Here is a 12,144-nt window from a genome sequence, read left to right as displayed (position 1 = left end):
GATTGTGTGGGGGTGAATGGAGGGGAAGTTCTTTCGACGAAAAAAAAAAAAGGGAAGTCTCTTTTTTCTGCCGGTCCCGTGCTTCACCGCCTTCTTCTTTACTTCCAGAGTTGCTTCCTTTCTTTTTTGTTTTCTCTCCGAATGAACTTTTGACCTACTCGACTCTGCTTGGTATTCTTGTGTTCGACTTTCGTGTGATTGTTTTTGCCATGGCTTCTCCAAGTTTGTCTGCGCTGAGCGCATATCGCCAGGTCCTTCGGGCCACCCGTATTGCTTTCCGAGGTACGTGCTATCGGATGTCTGGACTGATAACCGGCATCTATTTCTATTTCTGGTCGGAGATGGGTTGATATTGGAGGTTGACTAACAATTATACACATGATAGATGATATCCGCGTTATGCTTGCCGCTCGTCAGGAAGCCCGGAACAACTTCGACCAGAACCGCCGAGTCGGAGTCGACACCGGCATGCAGATCAACCATGCCATTGAGGTGGCTAATCTATTGCGACACAACCTTGTGCAGGGTGCGCGAGAGGATGGGAATGAGGCTGCTAAGTGGGGTATGTGCTGTCGTTGTTTTTGTCCCTCAAGGATATACTCTGGGATCAAATCTACAAGATCATGTCTATGAAAGAGTATATGGTATATCGAATATTGGCTGACTCGATGCAGAACTTCGGATTCACGATGAGATTGAGCGAGGAGACAACGACTCAATCAAGGTTGCAGGCCAGAATGTCAAGATTCATAAGGCTTGCTCTTCATGATCCTTGAAGTCTTGATACTTGTTCTATCTCCCTCGGCCCGCCTTGCCTTACTTCCTCTACCTTACGGATGGCTTGATTCAAAAGATCGGCTTCGCGTGACCGTGTATTATAATATACCCAAATTCCTCTCTCCCTCCTTGTCTGTCTGTTTTTCTGGCGTCTCGGGTATTTTTTTGATTTGAATCTGCATAAAGAAATCCAGCAACGCCCGCTTTGTACAAATCCATATGCAACCGTCAATTCCATGACATCCAACATTCGACCAAAATAAAATAAATAAAAGGACAAGGAATCATAGTTTCAAGAAGGTCATAAATAATATAGGACGATTTTCGCTTTAATCTCCGTTCAGACTGGCATACTGGACATCACCAGAGCCAGGTGGAGGTGCCACAGTATAAGCCGGCGCCTTGGTAGATTCGGAGGAGTCGCCCGCCGTGATGGCCTTTTTGCCGGATGGACCAGTCTTAGGGGCAGGTCCTGCTGCTTGTCGACCCTCACGAGCATTTCGAATACGCTCCTCGCGATCCATGTTGTCCAGTGGCTTTGGTTTACCCCAGCGAACACGAAGGGGGCAACCTTGAATAACTGCCTTGCCCTGACACTTTTCGGCGGCGGCCTCGGCATCGGCCCGATTGACGTAGTTGATAAAGGCGCAGTGTGATCGGTGGGAACAAACCAAGGAACGAAGCTGGCCGAACTCTGTGAAAAAAGCCCGGAGTGAGTGTTCAGGCAAGTCATCTTCAACGCCCGTCACAAATAATGAAGTGACATTGGGGTCTGCAGGAGGTCGAATGTCCGCCGCGGATGGAGGAAGCTGTGCAGTGCCAGGGAATGGCCGTCCACCTCGTCCAGCACCACCGCCACGGCCTCCACGTCCTCCACGACCCGGCATGCGATTACCTACGCGACTTTCACTGGTACGAATAGGGCCCGGTCCATTACCGTAACGACTGTGTGTCTGCGATTGCTCGGCCTTGCTCGATGGCTCCCCATCTTCTTCTCCAGCATCGCCGTCTCCAGAAGGTCCTTCGATACGTCGGGGTTTGCGGTAATAAGGTTGGCTGTTGGCGAGGCGGCGCAGTAGTTCGCGGGCTTTGTCGTCGGTCTTTTCGTATTCCTCAATAGCACCACGACCCTCTTCAATCTCCTTCTCATGGTTTTGTGCATAGAACTCGCGATTGATCGAGCTCTCTGGACCGGGAGCAACCATCTTCAGGGCAGCATCACGAACCATAATAGGTAAACCAAATGACAAATCGAGCATGCAGCATTGACAGCAATTCTTGAGACGCGCGCAAGTAAGACAGATATTAGTGCGCTTCTGTCGAGAGGTACGATCTGCTTTCCAGCGAAAGATAGTAAAGGGTCGTGTACACTAGAAGGAGCTGTTAGTATACTAGCCTTGTTTTGTTTCAACCTGTTGAAGATGAACTTACAATCTTGCACTCAGCACCGTGATCTTCCTTCAGCATCTGTACATAAGGATTTTCAGGTAAACAGTTTTCGCAAACGGATGGAAAGTCAGTTGACTCCCATCCGGCGCGGTTGAGATCATGCTTGATCTGAGGAGGCATCTTTGAAGGTGGTGGTTGTTCGTCCAAAGAGACTCGGTCATCGACGAGATTCTGCAAGTCGATGCTGACTAATATTGTGGCGAGTGGTTGTGGCTGATATATACACGTGACTTGTGGATGTTCTTTCCCAAAACAGAAAGACCACATGTAAAAGATAAAACAAAAATGGGCAGTCACGAACGACTTCCGAGAGTATCATGTGACATCCAATATCATCTTCGATTTGACCGCGTCAACTTCGTTTCTTCTCATCTTCTTCCGAGGTGAATTCACAAGGCTGCAATTGTTCTTCTCTTATCATCAGGTCACCTTCTCCCTTGGCCGGATGGGCCCTCCTCCGGCTTAGCCACCGCCCGGAAGTGCCAGTACCCGCTCTGCAGCCTCGACCGCGCTAGTCGCTCAGGGGTTCGTGATTGGCCTAAGTTTTTGCATTGCCAAAAAGTGTCTCTGGACTGGTCTACTATTTATCTCCTTTTCACATCCTCTCTCTCAACCTCAATTCGCTTCTCCAGATCGCGGACTTCCTTGTTGTGGTTGTCTGTTTCTTTTTTTTCTGTACTCTTCATTTAATTGAATACCCACGGTTGTCTTTTGCGACTTATCCCCAATCAACTTCACAACACCGCCCCCCTTTTCCCCAAACCTCCCGCATCTTTTTTTCCGCCTCTTCATTCACAATGGCTCCCACTGCTCTCGAACAAGAGAACCTCTCGCGTGATGCTGCCTTCAACCAGGCTCTTCACGGAAAGTCTGCCAAGGCCCGTGGTGGTCTGACTGCTATGCGCGGCAAGGACGCCGCTGCTCAGAAGGCCGCCGTCGATGAGTACTTCAAGCACTGGGATAACAAGGGCCACATTGAGGAGACCGATGAGACTCGCGAGGTTAGGGCAATTTGATTTGTTGCCAGAGACATTGGAAGGTTTTGACTAACAACTTTCTCCCTCTCAACAGGCTCGTCGCAATGAGTACGCCACCTTGACCCGACAGTACGTGGCCTCCCCCTTACACTCTGCCTTTGCACAAACTTCAATTGTCGCATACTAACTGGTTTTTAAGCTACTATAACTTGGCCACCGATTTCTACGAGTATGGCTGGGGATCCTCCTTCCACTTCTGCCGTTTCGCCTACGGTGAGCCCTTCCACCAGGCCATTGCCCGCCACGAGCACTACCTCGCCATGCAAACCGGTCTCAAGGATGGCATGAAGGTTCTGGATGTCGGCTGCGGTGTCGGTGGCCCGGCTCGTGAGATGGTCAAGTTCAGCGGTGCCCATGTTACTGGTTTGAACAACAACGACTACCAAATCGACCGCGCCACCCACTACGCTGAGAAGCAGGGTCTCTCGGACAAGATGGCTTTCGTCAAGGGTGATTTCATGCAGATGAAGTTCCCCGACAACAGCTTCGACGCTGTTTACGCCATTGAGGCTACCGTCCACGCTCCCGAGCTGGTTGGCGTGTACAGCGAGATTTTCCGTGTCCTGAAGCCCGGTGGTACCTTTGGTGTCTATGAGTGGCTTATGACTGACGAGTACGATAACAACAACCCTGAGCACCGTCGCATCCGTCTCGGTATCGAGCAAGGTGACGGTATCTCCAACATGGTTACCATCTCCGAGGGTATCAAGGCCATCAAGGATGCTGGCTTCGATCTTGTCCACCACGAGGATCTGGCTGCCCGTCCCGATGCCACTCCCTGGTACTACCCGCTGGCCGGTTCATTCAAGCACATGGGTTCCGTCTGGGACTTCTTCACCATCGCTCGCATGACCTGGTGGGGCCGTGGCCTTGCCCACCGTTTTGTCGGTGCCTTTGAGACTGTTGGTCTCTTCCCCAAGGGATCCCAAAAGACCGCCGACAGTCTTGCTCTGGCTGCTGACTGCCTAGTCGAGGGTGCGCAGAAGAACCTGTTTACCCCTATGTACCTGATGGTCGGTAAGAAGCCCGAGTAAGGTGGATCAGCAAAGATCTTAAAGCAACAAAAACAAAACGAAACCGAAAAGTGGCATTCTGTTTTCCTTGACCGTCTTGGCTTTTTGCCTCTTGCCTCTTCTCTTCTGGCCTGTGGCTTCCTTTTCACTTTGATAACCCCGTTTCCTTTCGATTGATGTTATTCTCCTTTGGCGCAGTTCCGGTCCCCTCGGCGGAGATGGACTCCCACGATAAATATGTAATAGTTATTGAGGCAAGAATCATGAGCAAAGATTGTATTAATAAATCAGTCATACATTTCTTGAACACAAATTTTACTAGTAGCTAGCTTCATCAGCAGTAGTAGCAGCACTACTGCTAGTACTACCTTGTGATGTACCTACATTAGTAGGTACTAATGTACACGATACTCCATTTATTTATATAGTAGTGTATGTCGTACCTAGAACATACACTATCAACTACCGCTGCCAGTATCATGTTATACCATGGATGTTAGTATGATATTACTCCTCACTACTACAAGTAGTTATCACAATACATTTCTATATTTCTACATATTTATATACAATTAATAGAATTATATCCATCTATGCAATCATTTGTATGTGCTGTTGCCAAGCACGTGCAGTCTTAGTCAGCTATCTGGCTCTCTTCCCACTTCAACTTCATCTTCTCCCTCACTCATTTTCACTCATCTTCAACTTCTACTTCTGCTTTAATTACCAACTTGAATTCATCCAAGTTAATCTTCATCTTCTCACACTCCACTCACATGGTCCACCAGTGACACTCGGCATGTGCGCAACGTGCCAGGAACATCTCCACCAACTGGCATTCCACCACCAATAAGATTTTCTCCAAAAAGGCTTCGGATGCCTAGCTCCGCCCACCAGCCCCGCTCGCAAGGCCCAGTGCGGACACGATCTAATATCACCGCCAGTCACCCTCCTCTGCGATGCAACGTGATGCTTGCGTGACTCCATCTTTATCCTGGCCGCGTGGTAATGAGAAACAGACTAAGCATCTAAGCGAAGTGAAGCTTTGCTGTGGGAGCATCTTGACTGGAAGATGACAGATGGTAGCTTGCATGATCAAATCCGGGCCCGGTGACTGGTGCTTCCCCCGGCCCTTGCAGTAAAGTATAAGATCGCGTGCGTTCGCCGGATCGTCTCCTTCGTTTCTTCTTTAGCATCGGCACCTCAAGCTTTTTCTTGGCTATCGAGTCTGAATCTACTTGTCCAAGCAAAGATGTTCTCTAAGCATACTCTGCTCTCTTTGGGCCTTTTCGCCCTGACTTCGGCCAAGACCATCACTGAGCAGAATCCTTCCGAGGCTGAGATCCAGACTGCCCGTGCTTCTGTCTTGCCTTATTCTCCGGTTTCCAATGTCAAGGGGAAGGCCTTTGACCGTTTTGTGAACATCTGGATTGAGAATACCGTGCGTGCCCTTTCCTGCGGTGTAATTGCCTGGTTCTCTTCAATATCTATATATACTGACCCACGCAGGACTTCGAGACCACCGCTAGCGATGAGAACTTCGCCAAGCTGGCTAAGGAGGGTATCCTACTCACCAACTATTACGCGGTGACCCATCCATCGGAGCCCAACTATGCTGCCTCTGCAGCTGGTGACACTTTCGGCATGGACAACGACGACTTTCACCAGATCCCTGCCAATGTTTCTACCATTGCCGATCTTTTTGATACCAAAAAGATTGCCTGGGGCGAGTACCAGGAGGACATGCCCCATGCAGGATATCAAGGATATCGCTATCCCTTGTCGGGAAGCAACAAGTATGTGCGCAAGCACAACCCATTGATCCTGTTCGACTCTGTCACCAACGATGCCGTTCGTCCCCGCCAGATCAAGAACTTCACTACCTTTTATGAGGACCTGAAGCACCACAGTCTGCCCCAGCACTTTTTTATCACTCCCAATATGACCAACGATGCTCACGACAGCAACATTCATGTTGCCGGTGATTTCCTGGACCGTTTCCTGACACCGCTTCTCAAGAATGAGTACTTCACCAAAGACACCTTGGTTCTTGTTACCTTCGATGAGTCTGGCAACTACACTGTGCCCAACCGTGTCTACAGCATTCTGCTTGGTGGTGCCGTCCCTGAGCACCTCAAGGGTACCACCGACGATACATTCTACACCCACTACTCCATCATTGCTTCCTTGTCTGCCAATTGGGGTCTTCCCTCCCTTGGCCGCTGGGATTGTGGTGCCAACCTTCTCAAGTTGGTCGCTGAGAAGACCGGCTATGTCAACTGGAAGGTCGACACCAGCAACCTCTACATTAACGAGACCTACCCCGGTCCTATTTCTGACAACGACTACTCCAAGTACGAGTCTTTCTGGCCTGTCCCTGCTACCAAGGGTCACTGCTCTGCTGGTCATGGTATTCTTGACAACGTCAAGAAGACCTACCATGGACGAAAGGCAACCTACAATTACACCACCAGCCCTATTCCCTACGACTCCGTTAGCGGCAACAACGTTGGTGTCAAGTTCCACCGCACTATCGTAAGTTCTAATGGCCTCGTCCTTGGATTACTGTTACTAACGATTTCTTAGAATGGCAAAGAGGAGAAGGGTGAGACCATCTAAACGAGCGAAGAGCCAATATAAAAAGCTTTCTCATACAGTGAACGCATTTATGTATATATAATTTGTTCAAAATGCACTTGGCACTTGGTGGCCAACGACGTGGCCGGCTGATTGCTCTACACCGAAATTTGAAGATATTTCCTTCTCATAAATTGATTCAATTGTTCTTGTCTTCTCTTTCTTTTGATAGCTTCTCTCTTCTCTGTTTCTTTCTGTGTCTTTCTTTTCCTTTCCTCTTCGCAGAAACAAGGCTAGCTGTCGTTGACACAAGACTTCATACTCCACCTGACCTCCCAGCAGTCTTCCACTGGATCGCCCTCGCAACCAGTTTCTTTGTTCAAGTACTCCACTCACCTCCGATCATTCCGATATGCTCCAGGTCAATTTGAATGGAGCCCGGTATTCCTGATCGAACCAACCCCACAGATACAGACACGGGGAATGCAGTATTGATTGAGTTCTTCAGTGATCATGACGTGCATTATTCGCTCTACAGTATGCATCGAGTCCTCGATACACTTTTTCTAAAATTTCTCCACAGAGCCCCTCTTTATTTAGCACAGTAGCACAATGGTCATGGGGAAACAATCGATATCCAAGAACTGATGTTCTGTGGTTCAATCCAGCTGTGCAAAAATAAAATGGTCGTCGTTGGCTGGGCCGCTCCCCCGTCTCCACTATTCAACGACCAGCGACAGGTTGAAATGCATCATTCATCGGATTGAGAGCCATCCGATCCAATCACATTGCTTATGATCAAGGATAGACTTTGTGATGATTTCAGGGTCACTGTTTTCCCTACGATTGTCGTTTATTTACCCACTCAGGTTTGTTGTGTCTGATTTCAAGCCTCACTTGGCAAGCATTTCCCTTGAAATCATACTGTCGAAGGCACCCAGAACACCTTATTCAGGCCATTTCCGAGGATTTTCATAATCTATCACAATCATCCTCATTCCTAGATCTCAATCGATGTTCAATCGGTGACCCCTGCCAGCCACAAAATCATTGATATGAACTGTACCAAGCTATGACCAAGGGGACCGGGAAAGACGGCGAGCTTCAAAGTCCTTTTTCTGGTTATGCATACATCGTCTCCACCAATATTCAAACAGACGAATGATAGATATCACAATTTATACCCCGCACAGCTCATGATCTGTGCTCTTACCGGCTCAAACCGCATTGCATTCAATAGTGATTGCTTTTCTTTGCAGCTTCGCAACCGAACCGTGGTCAGCTCGTCGCCACTCGATCCGCCTCATTCTATGTACAGACATACACAATCTTCCTCTGACTTCCCAGCTTGGTATGTCGACTAGTGGGCCGATCCATTTCCCCTGTTGAGTCCAAGACATATGATTTCATTGAGCGGTACAAATTCAACTAGTCCACACAAATCTTCTCATGTTTATTCTAATGACGTCTTCTATCCTGTTGTATGCTCGCGGTTGGCTCGAAGCCTGATCAGGTTTCCTTGCAGCGAGGCTCTGTTGAGGTCTTTCCTGTTGGCTATAAGTATGACCCAATCTCCTGGATTCACGTCTCAAATTTAGAACTCAAGACTCAGCAAATCATATTTCATATTTCATTACTGAGCTTCGATTTTCATCAATTATTCTATGCTTCTTTCTTCATTATACAATATGAAGAGCTTCATGACACTATTGGCTTCGGCCACCGCTGCCAATGCCCTTGTTAGCCGCGGCGGCAGTTGCTGCTTTCACCTTGATGCCTCTGGTGGAGCTTCTGGCTCTGTTGGTCAATTGAGTGATGGTCAGAACCGAATTGGGGATGATAGTCTCCAGCCTGCGCAGTTCTGCATCGATTCAAACGGTGCCATCACTGATGGAAATGGCCGTGGATGTATCCTGACTCGTATGTTACATCTTGTCTCACTACTCGAAAATAAATTCTAACTCTTCTAGCCCCGACCACTCAATTCCAATGTGATGAAGGTGCCACTCCCACTCCGGGATTCTCCGTTGGATCTGATGGTCAACTGGAGTTCCACGGCAGCCCTGATTTTGTCGCCTGCGAGACCGGCCAAAATGGCGGGCTGAACATCTACACCACTGAGAGCACCGATCTCAGCAGATGTAAGAAGATCAACCTCAAGGCTGACTCATGCTCTGGCTCGAAGTCACCCCCGCCTTCACCACAGCCAAACAACGGCTGCGGTGCGATCCTGTCGTCGGGTAACTTCGAATTCCCTCATTTGATCGTCCCTGTCAACTCGGACCACCCAGACACCGCGTACGGCACTCAATTCAACGGAACTGTCACATCCACTATCTCGAGTATCTTCAACTTCGATATTCCCCAGTCTGACTCGGGCAAGAGTTGCAGTCTCGTCTTCCTTTTCCCTAAAAAGGAAGATCTCCAGACGTCATCGTACAGTTTCAGCGGTGATGGCAAGATTGACGTCTCGAAGCTTTCCGGCGTCGCTTCTGAGAAGACTACTTTCCACAATGCCCCGTCTGTTGCGGATGATCTCGGTGATATTACCATTTCGCCTGGTGGTTCATTCGTTATTTCGACCTTCTCCTGCCCCGCGGGCGAGGCTATTGCTTTCGAGCTGAAGAATGCTGGTAGCACTGATCTCAACTTTTTCCAGGACTTCAACCCTGCTCCGTAAGTTAATACTTCTTGTTTCTTGTTAGCTGAATAATAACTAATCCTTTACAGTCTGGGTCTTTTTATTACTACCTGCTAGGTGGTTTCTTGACGGACTTCTTCCAATCCTTAGGAATGTCATCGCGATCGACACGATGCAGGTATATGTTTACCGGTAATTAATTTTGAAACAACTATGTTTGAATTATGTCTGATGTCTGATATGATTGCACGATGATGTACCTATATGAATCTCTCCTTAATCGAATATCATCATTTCGTTTTGACCGTGCGTCTGCTGGGATACTGAACAAAACGCTCTTCTGGAACCTCGTCTCTCATTTAATCTTAGTAGAATGCAATAATCACGAAGCTCCAATCAGGAACACAAAAAAGACGATCCTGTGTGACAAGAATAAAACAAGCTCACCGAAAGACAAACTTGATACTCCGACGATGGCCGACTACCCTTTCTCCCATGGAGCTACTGGCTTGTCCAGATTGCAATGGCGAGGGCGATCCTTGCAAAGGCCCGAAGACCTCTGGATTCTGTAATACGATAGGTACCAAATCTGTGCACTCGCATAAGATTATTGGCAGGCAAATTCGGTCTCCGCCATTCATATCGTCATGACTAAAAGTGACAATCGAGATATAAATTGTATTGTATTAAGAATATATCCCAAGCTTATAGATGATGTCAGGATCTGCATATACTCTGTTTGTACGGAGAACATGGCTGAATGAGATCCTTCAGCTGATGTATAAAAGTATCCATTAATCCATGTTAGCGCAGAACATTCCACCAGTGAAAAAACTGGCCATGGAGTTGATTAACTTGATTATCGCCGAAGACTATTGGTCAAGTGGGGATACAATGGAGACTCTGGTATGTAGATCATCGGTGTTTTCTCCATCTACGGTGGGCAAAATATTCGGTTTTGTTCCGGTGAACAGGTTCCTGATCGATCGGTGTTTTCTGGGTTAGCTCCTATCCCTTGAACTATGTATGTACATAGTCCTGGACTATTTACAGTCCCACTGTAATCTGTGATCATCTTCCTGTCAATTCACATTCCTCAAATTTTCACTATTTCCGGAAATTTCCTTCTTGTCCAGCCTACAATATCACCAGGCTGGAGCAACCATGACGGCCTCAATACCCGACACGATTGTTGTCGACTTTGAAGGCGATCATCCTCATGACTGGCCGAAACGTCGAAAATGGCTCGTCATGTGTGCATTGGCAATTCCATTGTTCTTGATGCCATTGTCTTCTACGATCACGACCCCCGCCGTTACAGCAATCTCGGCTGAATTTCATGTTGATACTACAATCACCGGGCCACTTGCCCTTTCGCTTTTCTTGCTGATGTATTGCCTTGGGCCAGTTTTACTCGGCCCCTTGAGTGAGATGTTTGGCCGCGTTCCGGTACTCCAGACTGGGAATTTATTCTATTTGGCCTTCAATATCGCAGCTGGATTCTCTAAAACAGAGATTCAGCTCTTGATATTTCGGCTATTCAGCGGCATTGGAGGCAGTGCATCATTAGCTGTAAGTGTACTTTTTCCCCCCCTGAGTGTCATAGATTGCTAAATATCACTAGGTAGGTGCCAGCACTATTGCTGACCTCTTCCGTAAGGAAGAGCGCGGGCTACCTGTAGCCTTGGTCAGTATGGGCCCAGTGCTTGGTTCTTGTATTGGCCCTATTGTTGGAGGCTTCATTACAGATTATACTTCATGGCGATGGACCTTTTACGCAACATCCATCGCCGCTGGCGGGTCTCTAATCTTATGCTTAATCATGTCTCGAGAAACGTATCCACCTGTTCTTTTATCGCGAAAAAAGAGATGGTATATGAAAAATTCCGAATCCAAGAAAGAAGCTTCAGAAATCATCTGCAAGTCTCCATTCGAGGATGACCAAGAAGATCTCGCTGATCGTTATCGACGAACACTCTTTCGTTCGCTCTACTTCTTGGGTACCCAGCCAATTGCGCAAGTATTGGCATGCTATTATGGATATCTGTACGGGATCATCTATCTTCTCCTTTCGAATTTTTCGGATCTCTGGACGGATCAATATCGCATGAAGCTCAGTACTGGAACTTTGAATTATATTGCCCCATGTGTGGGCTATTTAGCCGGTGCAATTATCTGTGCGTTTCTGACCGACATTGTCTATTGTCGACAGATCGCTCGAAACGGTGGAGAGAAAAGGCCAGAATTTCGACTTCCAATGATGGTCCCAGCTTCACTGCTCGTTCCAATTGGACTGTTCTGGTACGGATGGAGCGCAGAGTACAAGACGCACTGGATTGTTCCTGATATTGCTATTGCACTTCCACTCATGGGCGCCACAATCGTCTTCCAGTGTGTGACTGCGTATCTTCTAGATACATTTCCACTTCATGCTGCCAGTGCCAACGGCACCGTATATATTCTCCGCGGTCTCACGGGATTTGGCTTCCCCTTGTTCAGTCCGAAGATGTATTCAGCTCTGGGCTACGGATGGGGAAATAGCTTGTTGGCGCTAATAGCTCTAGTTATTGGGTGTCCGATCCCATTTATTTTATGGAAATATGGAGGGAAACTTAGGGCAGCAAGCTCGTTCGCAGATCGCGAGAAATAA

At 47.9% G+C, this 12,144-nt stretch overlaps 6 protein-coding genes across 6 annotated transcripts; 5 read left to right on the top strand and 1 right to left on the bottom strand.

Annotated features, from left to right (window-relative positions):
- Nucleotides 1-209: 209 nt before the first annotated feature.
- On the top strand, nt 210-769 carry N7469_011575 (LYR motif-containing protein; the record flags this gene model as incomplete). The annotated part of the gene is made up of 3 exons (XM_056650480.1): nt 210-282; nt 386-562; nt 675-769. The coding sequence occupies 3 exons, from the start codon at nt 210-212 to the stop codon at nt 767-769; spliced, it is 345 nt and encodes a 114-aa protein (XP_056494989.1).
- A 337-nt stretch (nt 770-1,106) lies between these two features.
- slt11 (Pre-mRNA-splicing factor ECM2) lies at nt 1,107-2,346 on the bottom strand (the record flags this gene model as incomplete). Its single annotated transcript, XM_056650479.1, has 2 exons — nt 1,107-2,147; nt 2,209-2,346. The coding sequence occupies 2 exons, from the start codon at nt 2,344-2,346 to the stop codon at nt 1,107-1,109; spliced, it is 1,179 nt and encodes a 392-aa protein (XP_056494988.1).
- A 677-nt stretch (nt 2,347-3,023) lies between these two features.
- On the top strand, nt 3,024-4,297 carry erg6 (sterol 24-C-methyltransferase; the record flags this gene model as incomplete). Its single annotated transcript, XM_056650478.1, has 3 exons — nt 3,024-3,227; nt 3,298-3,332; nt 3,403-4,297. 3 exons carry the CDS (start codon nt 3,024-3,026, stop codon nt 4,295-4,297), a joined length of 1,134 nt encoding a protein of 377 aa, XP_056494987.1.
- Nucleotides 4,298-5,528: 1,231 nt separating this feature from the next.
- On the top strand, nt 5,529-6,895 carry N7469_011572 (putative acid phosphatase; the record flags this gene model as incomplete). The annotated part of the gene is made up of 3 exons (XM_056650477.1): nt 5,529-5,717; nt 5,786-6,811; nt 6,863-6,895. 3 exons carry the CDS (start codon nt 5,529-5,531, stop codon nt 6,893-6,895), a joined length of 1,248 nt encoding a protein of 415 aa, XP_056494986.1.
- A 1,646-nt stretch (nt 6,896-8,541) lies between these two features.
- On the top strand, nt 8,542-9,533 carry N7469_011571 (uncharacterized protein; the record flags this gene model as incomplete). Its single annotated transcript, XM_056650476.1, has 2 exons — nt 8,542-8,773; nt 8,824-9,533. The coding sequence occupies 2 exons, from the start codon at nt 8,542-8,544 to the stop codon at nt 9,531-9,533; spliced, it is 942 nt and encodes a 313-aa protein (XP_056494985.1).
- Nucleotides 9,534-10,658: 1,125 nt separating this feature from the next.
- N7469_011570 (MFS transporter) lies at nt 10,659-12,144 on the top strand (the record flags this gene model as incomplete). Its single annotated transcript, XM_056650475.1, has 2 exons — nt 10,659-11,066; nt 11,119-12,144. 2 exons carry the CDS (start codon nt 10,659-10,661, stop codon nt 12,142-12,144), a joined length of 1,434 nt encoding a protein of 477 aa, XP_056494984.1.

This window comes from Penicillium citrinum (genome assembly GCF_028827155.1).
Source record: "Penicillium citrinum strain IBT 23319 chromosome Unknown utg000011l:1.0-294111.0:1.0-294243.0, whole genome shotgun sequence".
Lineage (NCBI taxonomy): Eukaryota > Fungi > Ascomycota > Eurotiomycetes > Eurotiales > Aspergillaceae > Penicillium > Penicillium citrinum.
This window is presented reverse-complemented; position numbering and strand designations above follow the sequence as displayed.